Source organism: Buceros rhinoceros, unplaced genomic scaffold, assembly GCF_000710305.1.
Source record: "Buceros rhinoceros silvestris isolate BGI_N320 unplaced genomic scaffold, ASM71030v1 scaffold21173, whole genome shotgun sequence".
NCBI lineage: Eukaryota > Metazoa > Chordata > Aves > Bucerotiformes > Bucerotidae > Buceros > Buceros rhinoceros.
Window position 1 is genome coordinate 44,782 of NW_010405636.1, and position 13,400 is coordinate 58,181.

The 13,400-nt window shown below is 40.0% G+C and overlaps 1 protein-coding gene across 1 annotated transcript in view; it reads left to right on the plus strand.

Annotated features, from left to right (window-relative positions):
* Positions 1-11,138, plus strand: part of RPGR (retinitis pigmentosa GTPase regulator) — a gene marked incomplete at its 5' end in the record, with an annotated part of 54,150 nt that extends 43,012 nt beyond the window's left edge. Inside the window, 5 exons of the mRNA XM_010133816.1 lie at positions 1,803-1,842; positions 3,139-3,227; positions 4,248-4,395; positions 9,462-9,677; positions 10,921-11,138. Of these exons, the coding sequence (XP_010132118.1) occupies positions 1,803-1,842; positions 3,139-3,227; positions 4,248-4,395; positions 9,462-9,677; positions 10,921-11,138 (711 nt within the window). The remainder of the gene's footprint in view (positions 1-1,802; positions 1,843-3,138; positions 3,228-4,247; positions 4,396-9,461; positions 9,678-10,920) is intronic.
* Positions 11,139-13,400: the final 2,262 nt, after the last annotated feature.

Sequence of the window (13,400 nt, forward strand, 5' to 3'; positions counted from 1 at the left end):
GCTGAACATGCTGGTATACACAGTCAGGCTTTTTATCCCAAGTTTAAAAATTTGGTCTTTGAAGCAGCAAAGGGCACCAGACAAGCCTGTGGACAGTGGGGCGAAAGAGAACGATGAAGGTGGTACAAGCTGAATGTCCGGGGTATCACTGTGATTCTGAATTACAGGTGTGCAGTTGTGCTTAAGGCGGCAGAAAGCTCCTAAGAAAGGTTCAAAATACTTTGCTACACAGTTAGCTCACCCAGCAGAGAACAGGCCAGCAACCAACCAACCTGTTAAGCTTTTGCATACCTCTAACGTCCTTGGCTAAGCAGCCTTGTGTTCCAGCCTCCAGAAGCAGTAGCTGATGGTCTCCTCCTGACTAGCATGAAAACAGTCATTATGAAGACAAGCAGCAAAAATTCAAAAAAGTAAGAGGGAGTAAGGAAAACACTGACAAAAGATAGAAGACAGCATTTGGACCTGAGTATACAAAGCTGTCCAGAATAAAACCCTTTCCTGCTCCCACCAGTTCTCATCATGACGTAGGCTGCAGTGGAACAGAAGAATTTTCTTGTTCTTGTTTCTCTGACTGGTTCAATGCCTGTATTTCAATCAATCATAGAAGAAAAGTATCAGAAGGCAAACATGTAACGGTACATTTGGGCACTCTGATGCAGTTATAAGGGTTCACTTGGTTTGACATCAGAAGTCCATCTTGAACTTGGTTTAGGCCCTTCTATTTCTGGAATGTGAGGGAGAATGTTTCTGTTTAAAATACTGTATTTCCTGCTGTTGTAAATACATAAATAGCATAGTAATGGCAATCTGATTGAATGGAATAATAAGGATGTAATTGGTTCTTTTTTCTACACGTTTTTACAGAAATAGTATTTGCACTTTAAAACATCTACAATACCCCTGGCTATTTTATTTTACTATATTGAGGTTTTATCCTAGGCTGAAACCAACGTAAATTCAAATTACAGTGTCTGTCAGATGAATCAGAACATTGTATCTGGTATTGCTTTATTAATTTTCTTGGAGAATAAATATTAATTCTTTTTTTCAGTGTTGGAATTACTACTGTCATATTTCAGACATTTAAAATATGTATTTTGTTTCCAAAACCAAGTTTGTTTTCAGTGTTTGTCCATTAGACACATGTTAGCAAAACTTAAAAGTCAGCTGCACTCCTAATGTTCACTGGAGGTCTGTTTTTTAAAAGTCTGTTAAAATTAGCAAACCTCGAATGCGGGCTCCTGGCTTTGCCCTTACTCTGTCTACTCCTTGGAACATTTTCTTTTTAGTTTTCTTGATCTTTGTCAAATCAGATTATGATTAACTGGTATAGGATGAGGATCTTGATATCATTGTGTGGCATGAGTTTCAAAATTTTGTTTTGGCCATTTTGTCGAAGGAACAAAACTTCTCTGGAGATGAAGAGACAGATGATGATGATGATGAAGAAGAAGAAGAAACAGAAGAAGATGAAGAAGAAGAAGCAGAAGAAGCAGCAGGAGGAGGAGGGGAAGGAACAGAGAAAAAAGAAGAAATAAAGGAAAATTATGAAAAAGGGAAACGTAGTAAAACACCTGAGGGAGCGAAAAGCAGTAATAGCCCAGTGGAAACTGTAGAGGTAAAAGCATTTATTCCTGTTAAGTTATTGGAGATAATTTGGTTCTGTGACTTACATGAGTTTGAATGTGTGTGGAGCTGTTTGGGGTGGCTTTGGTAGAGGGACGAACACCTATGTAAAAGTTTATAGGAAAACATGTTACCAAGTTAGAAAGTAGAAGTTTCATTGTTTTATTTCTCTATAGACAGAAGAGACCACTCAGCAAGAGACCGTCATTCAGCAGGGTAAGAATACAATTCTTAAGAATTGGAGAGTTATGGACATTCTAAAAAGGAATAGAACATTTCGAAAGACAAAACTTTTCTAAACAATCTCTATTATAAAAATACTGAACAATGCAGTTATTGTCAGGAGTCAGTAAAGCAGTTCTTGAGAGGTGATGAAATCCGAGGGGCAAAAAACCATTACTTAGTATTAATGGTTTGAAAGAAAAAAGTCCTTTTCCTCCCTCGATGGAGGAATTCCACGAGAAGGACTTTCTCTTGGCAGGACTGTATCTTACTTGCTAAGAGCAGTTCCAGTTGTATGGTGACAAAAGTAATGGATTATCTTGCAAGCAACTCCTTCAGGTGCTGGGTTTCTTCACTTCAACAGAGAAGCTTGTCCAAAGTCTTCCTCATCTCTGTGCGCTCACGTTTCCTCGTTACGTTCACAAACAGATTACTTGAGGTGAAACGTGGTAATTACTGAACGCTGTTCCGAGACGCTGAAGATGTCAGTGTAGGTGTTGCTTGTGGTTTTGATGACATTTGAGTTAATTTTATATTCCTTTAGATAAGCTGGGGAGCAGGTAGCTGAGTGCCCTATATGCAAGACCAGTAAAAAAATACATCTTTTATTTTAGAAATTTTGAAAGAAAATAACAAATGTGGTATAAAAAAGACCACTGCCTTAATACTAGAGAAGCTATGCCATTTATTTTCAATATTATAATGGAAATAGCTTGTCCAGAATGGATGCTTAAATATTTTTCCATCATCCAGTGATCTGGAAGTTTTGATACTAATTTCTAAATTTATATAATTCCTGCAGGGAGTATAGGAAAAATTAAACATGGGAACATCAACTCAGATGGAAAGTTCCTTCTTTCACAGAATTGTTTCTATGGAAAAAAATTCATGCTGAACCATAACTCCTGCCCTAAAAGTCAGCTTTTCCAAATTAGAATATACTTTCAAAATCAGTGTGCAAGACATTGTCCTCTGTCAGCAAGAGGAAACTATGAGTGTCAAGTCACAACATTTTATATAATGTCACTGCCATAACTGGTCTGTTCTGGAAAATTGAGCATCTGGAGAATAATACAACGGCATGATACAGAGAGATTAAAAAAAAAAGAAACCACCACAGAGCATTTTTGTCAGGCTGTGCATCAAGTTGAACCGAATATTCTAATTGCTTTTTTTTAAGATCCACATTTCATTTAGTGACTTTTATTTCAAAAATAATTTGAAGGATGGATTTTTTCTGCTCTTAGTTTGCAAGAATCAGAAATAATTTTAAAGTTTACGTTATTGTAGAGAAAGAAAGCACCGACAATCGCACTGTGAACAATTCTTCAGAGAACACTGATGACCAAATAACTGGAGGAGTCATTGGGAGGAAAAAGGTACGTGGCCTGATTTTTCCTTCTGATGTCACCAGTGACGGAGGAGGCAGTGGGCGGTTACCAAGCTGAAGCAAATACAGCCTTTTACGTGATCTGCGTAATCTGAGCAACCTGTTCCTTCTGTTTAAATTTTTATATTATTTTGCGATAAAATAACTTAAAATAGTCCGAACAATTGCTCTGTTAAAATAAACTGTAGTACTTCTGTCAGTAGAAATGAGACAAAGCCCGTTATTACCTGTTCAGGTATAGCATGCCCATAAAAGACATCATTAATCGCATCAGATTTTGGCGAGGTGAAAACTTAGGACTTGATTCCTATGGGATATTAGCTAAAAATATTTTTCACTGTATTTCTCTCTGAAAGCAGCAGCTGAGCTAGTTGACCTTGTATCTATTTCCAACATGCACTGATTTAAAGAGTGTTTATAGACACTCGTGTGTATATATACTCCTCGCGTTGAGGAGTACCTACATGGAATTTCTTGCAGGTTTAGGATCCAAAGGCTTCAGCGGAGACTGGTGCTTCCTGGTGAACAAAGACCTTAAGCACCAATTACCTTCACGCAGGCACCTAGTCTCACACAGAAACAACTGTCGTTAACTTTAATGGACTACACACACGGTGACGATGAAGCATATTAAGCATTTATTTCTCTGGGGCTTTGCAGATCTGAGCCTGCGTTTTTGCCTCAGACTCTTGTGAGAAAGAAACACAAATAATTTTGCACCACTTGAAGTACTTTGTGCAAACTTAAGAGGGTGTAATTTGATCACGTGCAATCATAGTAACTTCTCTGATTCATTTGTGCTGTTTTGTCACATTTCAATTATTGCAGCAGAGTATTTTTCATTAACATTTTTAAAGTAGTTATTTTGTTTTTTAAAAATGATTTATTTTACCAAAGAGACGTGTGACTTAAATTGACTGGTATATACAAAAGGCTTTGTTTTTTTTTTAAATCTTGGATTTTACAGCTAACTGGTTTAGGTGTGTTATTTATCTGTTTTTTACTTCAGTTTTCCCTGTTTAAGCGAAAGCCGCTCACAGGGCAGAAGAACGTATGTAGTGGGAAGGAAGATCAAGCTGGAAAGCCGTTAGAGAGTGAACAAGACAAAGAGAAGGAAGATTTATCTGGAGAAGAGAGTAAAGATGAAAACGCGAATCGTACTTTGGAGAATTCCAGGGACACTGTGACTAACCAGGACAGAAGGATGAAATCTTCTACTTGTATATTACTCTGACACTCTTGTAGTACCTAAGAATGTGACAGGCTTAAAGCACATAGTGCCATTTTTACTTGAAAACAGTCATGACTCACTAGAGAAGTTGATGGTTGTTTTTTTGATTGATTTGATTGCTGTGATTTTAAACACAGAGACTTTTTTTATATATTTATTGGTAATTTTAATAGGTGCAATTGATATACTTATTAGCATCTTGCTGGAGTTCCGTGGCCTTAACTGTTAGTGTTGTAAAACAAAATATATTTTTTTTATGTGAAAAGTTGAATACTGGCATTTCATGGTTTTTGCTGAATAATTTTATTCTGTTTCAGTCTACCGAGTACCACTTTAATTATGACACTCTTGCAAAATTACAATATTTCATGTAAGATACTATTTGGTTTAACAAACTAAGTAAGAATATTGAAGTTCACATTTTGAAGAGGGTACTCGGTTACTTAGACATACATGTGCCTCTTTCTGGTTTGACTTGGAAAAAGAGCAATAAAACTTCCAAGTTAACATGGAAGCACTACCTGAGAGGAGTTTAAGTGTGTTAGTAAGTGTTCTGGCAAACTGAGGCTGGGAGAGACCTTTCCTTTCTGAGAGGTGCTGAACACCTTCACTCCTGCTGGAATGGGCACGAGCCCGTGGGACTCTCCTCACGGAATCGGGCCCCATGAACACCAGACATCCCCACCGTTGTTCCAGTTGGATGCTTTGAACATCCAGAACTTAAGGAACCTCTAGTGAAGCTTTTCTTGCAGGAAAATAATCTAACCAGAGTTACTGTGGAATACATTGGTATGACAAACAGATTATTATGGGTTAAATATTCACGTTTTTCTCAGGAGACGTGGCTTTTCTTCCGATGGAGGTTGAGCAGCTGGAGTAATGAATCTCATTACTGGTAGAGATGAGCAGAATTTTTATTTTCTTGCATTAGTCCAAGAAGCAGAAGTGAGAAACCTACTATTCTAATTATCAGCATTCCCTCTAAATAAAATTTCATTTCTGAAAATTGAGTCCAGGTGAATAGGAAATATAACCCTTACCATAATTAATCTTGTCCAGCATCTGTGTTTGCCCCTAAGCTAAAAACTAAGCATACTAAGTTATGCTTGGTTTATATGAATATACACAAGCTCTAGCATAAATATAAAATAAGGAATTATTTCTAAACTGAGTACATTTCAGAATGCTTTATAAGAGAGGGATTATGTTTGTGGCAAGCCTAGGAAAATGTTATTTAATTTCACTGACATACAATGTGCCTTTGGAGGTATTTTGCCTTTCGTTATCAGCTTTCCTAGTTTCAGAGTTCCTTAAATTTTATATAACATAGTTAGAAGCGTCTGGAGTTATTTTCAACCTAGGAGTTGATTCCGCTGAACGCTTTGTCCCTCTGAGGACATCCGATGCCCAGATTCTGCTTTCACAGTGCCTCCTCTGTGCCACAGTGACATCATCAAAAAAACAGGATGCTTCGGTCATCCTTTGCGAGATTTAATTAAGATCTTTTTGTTGCTGTTCTTTCTCTTTGGACTACTCAACTTCTGCAATGAACCTTGCATAAGCGTTTTTTTTTCCTGCCAATGTGCATTATATTTACATAATTCCTCCTTTTCCTGAAGGCACATGTGGTTTCTGGTCTATGTGGATACTGTTGTGAATAGCAGAGAAGTGGAAGAGCAGAAATAGTGTCCTCAATAATTTTAATAAGCTTTAATTATTTTTAAGTGGCAATCAATCATAGAAATTGTTACAATTTCTTTTTTTTTAAATGTGAACTAATTTAGTGAAAAATTTAAAGGGGGAATTACCCTTAAACCTAATGCTACAAAAGTTTATGTAATGATTCTAAACCAGTGAACCCCAAAGGAGTTCCAGGGACTGTACATTTATCTGGTCCATACACTTTGCTTAAGAAGAAGCAGGAGCAAATTAATCCTTTCACATCTTTTTTACATCTTTGACAGTAATAAAACAGATAAAACAAGTTAAATGTACGTGTGTGTTAATGTAAAGGGGTTTTTTTAACAAATTCACGATCCTTATTATAAAAGTGCAAGGGGGGGTTATTACTGGAAGGCTTTCATCAATTGATGAGTAGCAGAAAGCTGAAGAAACATCTGTAGTACATTCTTCTCTGTTTTTTTATTGCTTTCCCAAAGGTAGCTGGCTCAAATCTGTGTTCCTAGATTTCCCAGCCCTGTCACACAACAGAGGTTGTGCTTTGGAGCTGCTGGTGTTCTCAAACTTGACCACCGAACCTGCCACTAGGTGGAGTTTGTGCTCGCCAAAGGTGTCACTGTCTCATCCCACCCAGCCTTTGGAGCCAGGAATTTTCCTTTCCCTGGCCCCTGAAAAGCGGTTAAAGATACTCACTCTGTATCAAATTTTCTGATTCAAAATTCTCTGGCAGCTTTCTGGTTTCTGGCATGTCGCTTTTGGCATTAAAGTACGCTGGCACCTCGACATGTTTATATAGTGGCTTTTTAAAGTTTCAGACTACGTGTATCTGTAAAAATAGAAAGACAGAAAAATACAATTAGGTATTTCTGAATGTATACATAGATGTTGATTGGTCAAATTCCGATACATAAATGTGTCTAGGTATACATGTTCTAAAAAAAAGGTGCTTTTAGTGCATCTTACATACATATATAAACATGTATATGCGCTGATACCTATAGATGTGTGTATTTATAAATGAAGATATTTGTATGCATAGATATAGGTACGTATGTATGTGAATGATCCAGTGTGTACCTGACCTCCTGAAATTTCCATTTCATTCATATCTCTGCATTTGAATGTTTTCTGATTTCTGGGCAGCACAGGATTTATTTATGCAGCTACTGTTCCTATGCAGGTTCGTGGTGATTGTAGCAGAAAAGGCGAGAACATGCCTAAAAGGACAGTATTTTATATACCCAAAGACAGTAATAATACATCAAATGAACTTTGTGCAACTTTCCCCTGTTTCTTCCAGGAAATAGTTGTGTAATATGCAAACAGTGTCCAGTTTTTGTCCCTGGGGAAGATTTTAATTCATGCTATTGACATTAGTGTAGCTGTAGTAAACCACGGATGCTTAACAACACAGAAAAAATAAATGTTCCCAAAAGTACCTGAAATATCTGAATTAGAGTAGAAGGGAAATCTATTTGAGTTAGATGTTAAAATCCAGTACTGAGCACGTTTAAAAATACCTAAATGTTGTGTGGGAAAATGATAACCATTTACTGCATCCTTGGACTATTTTTTCTCTTTAAAATATAAACAGACTATAGAGAGAGTTTGTTTCCAAATTGACTTGGAGTGTTTTTAAGAGCTATATTATTTATACTATTCACTACTGATAAAGGTTCTCAGCATTTTCATATCCTGTTATGTCTAACTTCCTTTTAGAACTTAAATAGCACCCTGGTTTTTTAGAACTTAAATAGTGTCCTAGTTAGCTGTCATGAGATCACCATCGGTGGTGAAAATTGGAGAATTATCTCATACTGATGGGGTCTTAAATGTCACACCTATTTGCCTTCCAAGACTTTGTTGGAATTGCATCGTAATTGTGCTTTATAATTACCAGTCTCTTTTCGGGGACCAGATAGTAGTGACTCAACAAAAACATTGCAAAATCTAAATAATCTAAATCTGGCTAAACGGTTGTTCTTTTGTTTGTACACAGATAAATCTTTAATTTTCAAGACCATTCTCATTCGATGTTGGAATGGTTTAGACACAGCTGTTTCTACTCACACTCATCAAAAGCCAAAGAGATACTAACAGAGTTTTAAGAGATGTTAACAGCTTTGAAAAAAATTAGAAGACACAGAGGTTTTGTTCTTCAGTAGATCTATTAACAGCAGTCCACGTAGCTGCTGATAGACCCACATACTTGTGCATCAGTCAGTATCTAACTAAGAATGCAATATTTTTTCCCCCTAAAAAATTCTTGTTTGCTGGCTGCCTAAACATGGACTGTGAGTAGGACACACGCATTCCACCAGACGGAAGGGGTAAAAGGCAAGTGTTCTTGAAGACCTGCTACAGATGTATACTGCGTATATGCTATGTATGTGCCTAACCTGGACTTTCACACTGAAATTGTCCATAGCGAGGTTTTTGCTATGGAAAACGTATCCATATATATCGAGGGGAAGATAGTCTAGCCACCTCCTTTATGCCACTGCTGGAAGAGGACTCTATTAACTGGGAAGACCCAGGGAGATTTCGGATCACTGATGTAGGGAGCACATAAGTGCTTGGGGATGAAACACGCAGAGAGCGAGCGCTGCCCCAAAGAACACCTCATCTCCCTAAAATAGGGTATTTCTACAGCCAGTGCAGTATATTCTTCTGCATTTTTCTCCAGAATTGTGCCATTAAGCTTTGGGTCTGATCTAAGAAAGAAAATGATTAAGATGAAACTTAAGATTGTTGTTTCACACAAGAAACTATTTGATCATTATCTCTGTTATATAACCTTACAGAGCAAGATTTTCCACTGGCCTACATCCTTCTGACATTTGTAGCCAGCGATGCCTTCCTGTAGACTGGCCTCTGGTGTTTCTTTCCGGCCTGTCATCTTAGGAAAACCAGCTTTCTATTAGAAAACATGAATATATCACTTAAAAAGGCCACATGAGCGCAGTCTGTTTGACAGGCATGCCGTCTGCAGTGGAGATGCCTTTTGAAAACAGCACCGAGTGAAGCATCTGCTTTGCATGAACTGAAACACACGTGCTGGCAGTGGGGCTTCGCAGGCATGTGCTGACAGCAGCAGTGTGGCGACATTGAGGAATTCTGTCTGTCATTCCCCAGACAGTGACACACAGAACACACATCCACCTGCCTTTTTCAAACCACGTCTTCCCCCGACTCTTTTTTGCCTTTTTTTCTCTCAGCATCTCCAGTTCCTCACCACAGCAGTGGCTACACCAGTTTCCCTGCCTGCCTGGTACGGCTGCAGGTCAGTCCCAATCTTTGCTTCCATTTCAGTCTCTCCCTCCTGGACTCTGTCAGGACTTCAGAAACATCCCAGCACTGGAGGGTCACCCACCAGCCTGCAGACAGCCAGAATGCCCCCAGAGTGCGATGCTGACAGGGAGCAGCGTCCCAGCAAAGCTCACACGCAGCAGGCTGATGTCCAGTGGGAAGAATCCGGCCCTAGGAGCTGGTGGCTGGAAGCAACTGGAAGGAGGGAAGGAGGGGCTGGTAACAACAAACGTAGAGCAGCAAATAAGTATTTCTACCTGTTGCTATCACTAAACACTGTAAGAAAGTCATAAACTTCAGGATCTGTAAAAATTGTACAGAAGAATTACATTTTAAATTTTTTTTCTGCCTCTTGTTTTTGCAGATATTTATACAAGTAACTTTAAGTGTTAGAGCGTTCTTACTCAGCAAAGCTATTCATCGGGCTAAAAACACTGTGTAGTTTGGATTTGTCCCCCACTTTGTCATCCTCGTGACTAATCGAATCTTAGTTGGGGCTTCCAAAACTTAATTACACACAGCTGGGCTGTTTGGTTATTTTTTTTTCTTTATCATTCTTTTACTGTTTGGAGAAAAATTATTAGATTGTTAAATGTTATGGAAAATTGTACTTTAATGAATTTCTCCCCTCCATTAAAAGCTGAATTTTTATTATCATTCTAACTCTAGTTAAATTACAGCTTGGTACAGAGTAATAAAATTATACTTATGAAATGCTATTAAAAGAGGCATGAAAAAGAAATTACGCGCTTAAATTAACTCCTTGGCATAAGAAGAATATATGTTTAAGTCTCCAAGAAAACTTAACTTTGCTTTGGATTTTCCTGTGTATTCAGCTAGGACCGTCGCACACGCTGTCATCCTGCACTTTAATTGCTTAATTTCAGTTTTGAAAATTTCAATTTACTTCTGAACAGTCAAACCCTGAATATTCAGTGAGAAGCACTCTGTTTTTTGTCAGTAGAGCCTGGAACTCCAAATAACCACAAGATTAAATATTCGGGATTTTTTCTATGAAAATTGAAAGCCGAACTGTGAGGAAAAAATTAGCAGGACTATGCTTTCGTATTCAATAAATGTGACAGGTTTTGACTATGTTTCTAGTTACAAATGCTTTCTTGTATTAAAAGGCCCCTTGAGAAAACGACTTTTAAAAATGTAATTTGTATTACAAATTCAAGAAAGTTTTCTTAAAGATGGCTTCGACTTGTCTTTCAAGCCCCCACTTTGGGGTGATTTCACGTAGCTGTCTAACAGCTAACCGGGTGAGGGTTACCTTGCACAGAGCCAGCCTGCACCCGAATGAATGGACACCTCAGTACTGGTGTGTTTACTGGGCTAATTTCAAACAGTCCATGAAGGACACATTCACACTCCTGGCGATGCTCGCACTCGCACCTAAATTTGAGCTGCAGCTTGTGGACTATGTAAACTCTTAAATCTGTTGCCTTTCTCCGGGCAGCTAGAATGCTCCAAGAGTTTGATGCCAGAGGAAAACCAACATCCCAAGCGAGCTCACGCGCAATGCACCAAGTAAGCTTTGCAGAAACCCATACCATCAGCGGCCAAGACAGAGGAAGAACCAGCCTGAAAACAGCCGTGGATAAGGGGTTGGAACAGATGGAACTGTGCCTGTGCAATCAGGAGCAACTCAAAAGCAGTTTAAAAACTGGTCGATGACAGTGAATGAGATGGGATGCCTGCCTGTGCTAATTCGGGCACCACAGCAGCAGTTAACTGGTGGTACCCGCTACTTAGCTGCTCACACTGAGAGGCTAACCAGGCAAGGAGGATTTGTCTCCACCACCACCACGTTTCTGTGCGATGGCAATGCCGTTCTAAATGGCTAGATGTTTCCAGGATGGCGGATCACCTAAGACTGTGTTCTACGGTGAACTCGCCACCGGCTGCCGCAAGAGAAGAGCCCAAAGAGGAGATATAAGGACTCCCTGAAACAACACCTCAGCCTTGGCCATACTGACCACCATCAGTGGTCCACCCTGGCCTCCCATCGGGAGATGTGGAGACACACCACACATAACGCTGCTGCCTCCTTTGAGAGCACGCGTAGAATCAGTCTCGAGGAGAAGAGACAGCGCAGAAAGAACCGTGCCTCGACTGTACCACCCAAGGAGACCTGCCGGTGTGCTCTTTGCAACCGGTCTTGCCTATCCCGCATTGGCCTTTTCAGCCATCAGCGCGCTTGCAGTGAGCGTGGGGAAAGCCCTTCCCAAATCTTCGTCCGCAAAGCCAAGCCCTGATGATGAAATGGCTAGACCAGACTACCCAAGAGAGGGGCTCTGAGCCCTGTGGGGTCTGGATGATCCTGGGACAGCTGATGGAGAGGCTGCCACGGGCAGTGGCTTCCTGTGCAGTGCTGTCATACTAGTGCAGACCTCATATTCCTAGGGAGGATGTCTAAATGAGAGCCAGTGTTTTGGAAACGGGCAGCTAAAAGGACATACACACAGGGAAAGCCAGAAATACCTGAGCCGCTAAGATCTGCTCCTATCTGCCTCTGTTGTTCCAGCACATTGCAGTGCTCAACGTTTACCAAAGCCTTGCAGCCCAGATAAACTACAGAGGTGATCACGATTTGTTACAGATTTCTCACCAGAGGTTATCACTATTTATTACAGATTTCTAACCTTTCACTTTAATATTTTCTATTATATCTAGCCAATAATAATAGCCTAAAGCACTCTTTTTTTCTTTTTTCTTTATTCTTCTGCTTTCAGAGTAATGTTAGTCTTTTTAATCTCTCCTCACATGGAAATCTAATCTTTCCTGAGGCTGTTAAACTGCAGTGGCTCAGATGATGCTACCATTGGTTTTGTTACTATCTTTTTTTAAATAATAATAATAAAAAAAAAAAACGAAGGCGATCAAAACAGAATATCGAAGCCTAGCATACGCAAGCTGCATCTGCACTGGGCAGAGCATGATCAACTTGGAGAAGAGCTGGTGCTGAGGACCCAGTGCCTACTCATACCCACCTGAGTATTCTACTCAAGGGGGGCTCTAGCCTGGCCCCAGGGACACAGAAGATGCGCTCACTCCTGCACACATTTTGGTCTTGGACACCAAACGTCGTGGACTCAAAAGGGAAGGTATATTTCAGGCGTGCTCCTGAGGCAAGCAAAAACTCCTCTGAGGAGAAAATGTTTTGGCGAAAGCTCCGGAACACAACACCCACCAAGGCTTCTATTCTAATTACCAGCAAGATCCCTTTTCTTTCTTAGGCCACTTTGGTACAGCCAGCCTCAAAGGTAGGCAAAATCGGTGCCTCTTCTTCCTCAGTTTCCAAATTAAAGTTTCCCCTTGAGAAGACTATCCCCTCTCTGAAAACTGGCGTCCCTTATTTTAAAAGAAATGTTCCTTTACATACCAAACAGTATTTCGCTATTTGTCTGTGCTCTGTTGCAAATAGTGCAGCAGGTAGGCAGGACTCTCCGAACGCCCTTCGGAGCTCTTCCCCTCTTCCCCAGCGCGTAAACTCTTCACGGGTGGCACACCAACCGGGGCCCGTGCGTTCCCACACCTTCAGCAGTTTATAGTGCACAGCAGATACTACCTACAATGGTGGAAAGTGGAAAAAAAACAATCCTGAAGTCTAGCTGTAGGCAAGCTGCAGAGTTAGTTGACCAATCTGAAATCAAAAGTGTTGGAACATCTGCTGCTCTGCCTGAAGCCCTGACTTCCATAGGCTAGGAGTGACTGGAGAACTTGCTTTCAGCTGGAAGGTGGGAAAAAGCAGCCTCTAGACTTCTTGGTTATGGAGGAAAGCCTGAAAATGTGACCCCGCAAAACCCCAGCAGCTCAAAAAGTTAATGGGAAATGCGAAGCCTTCAAACTTTTTTCCTAATCTCATGACTTGAGGATCTGACTCATGATTTTTGAAGGTGTAAGGCTGGCCCTCTGCAAAGCGCTGAGCAGCCAGCG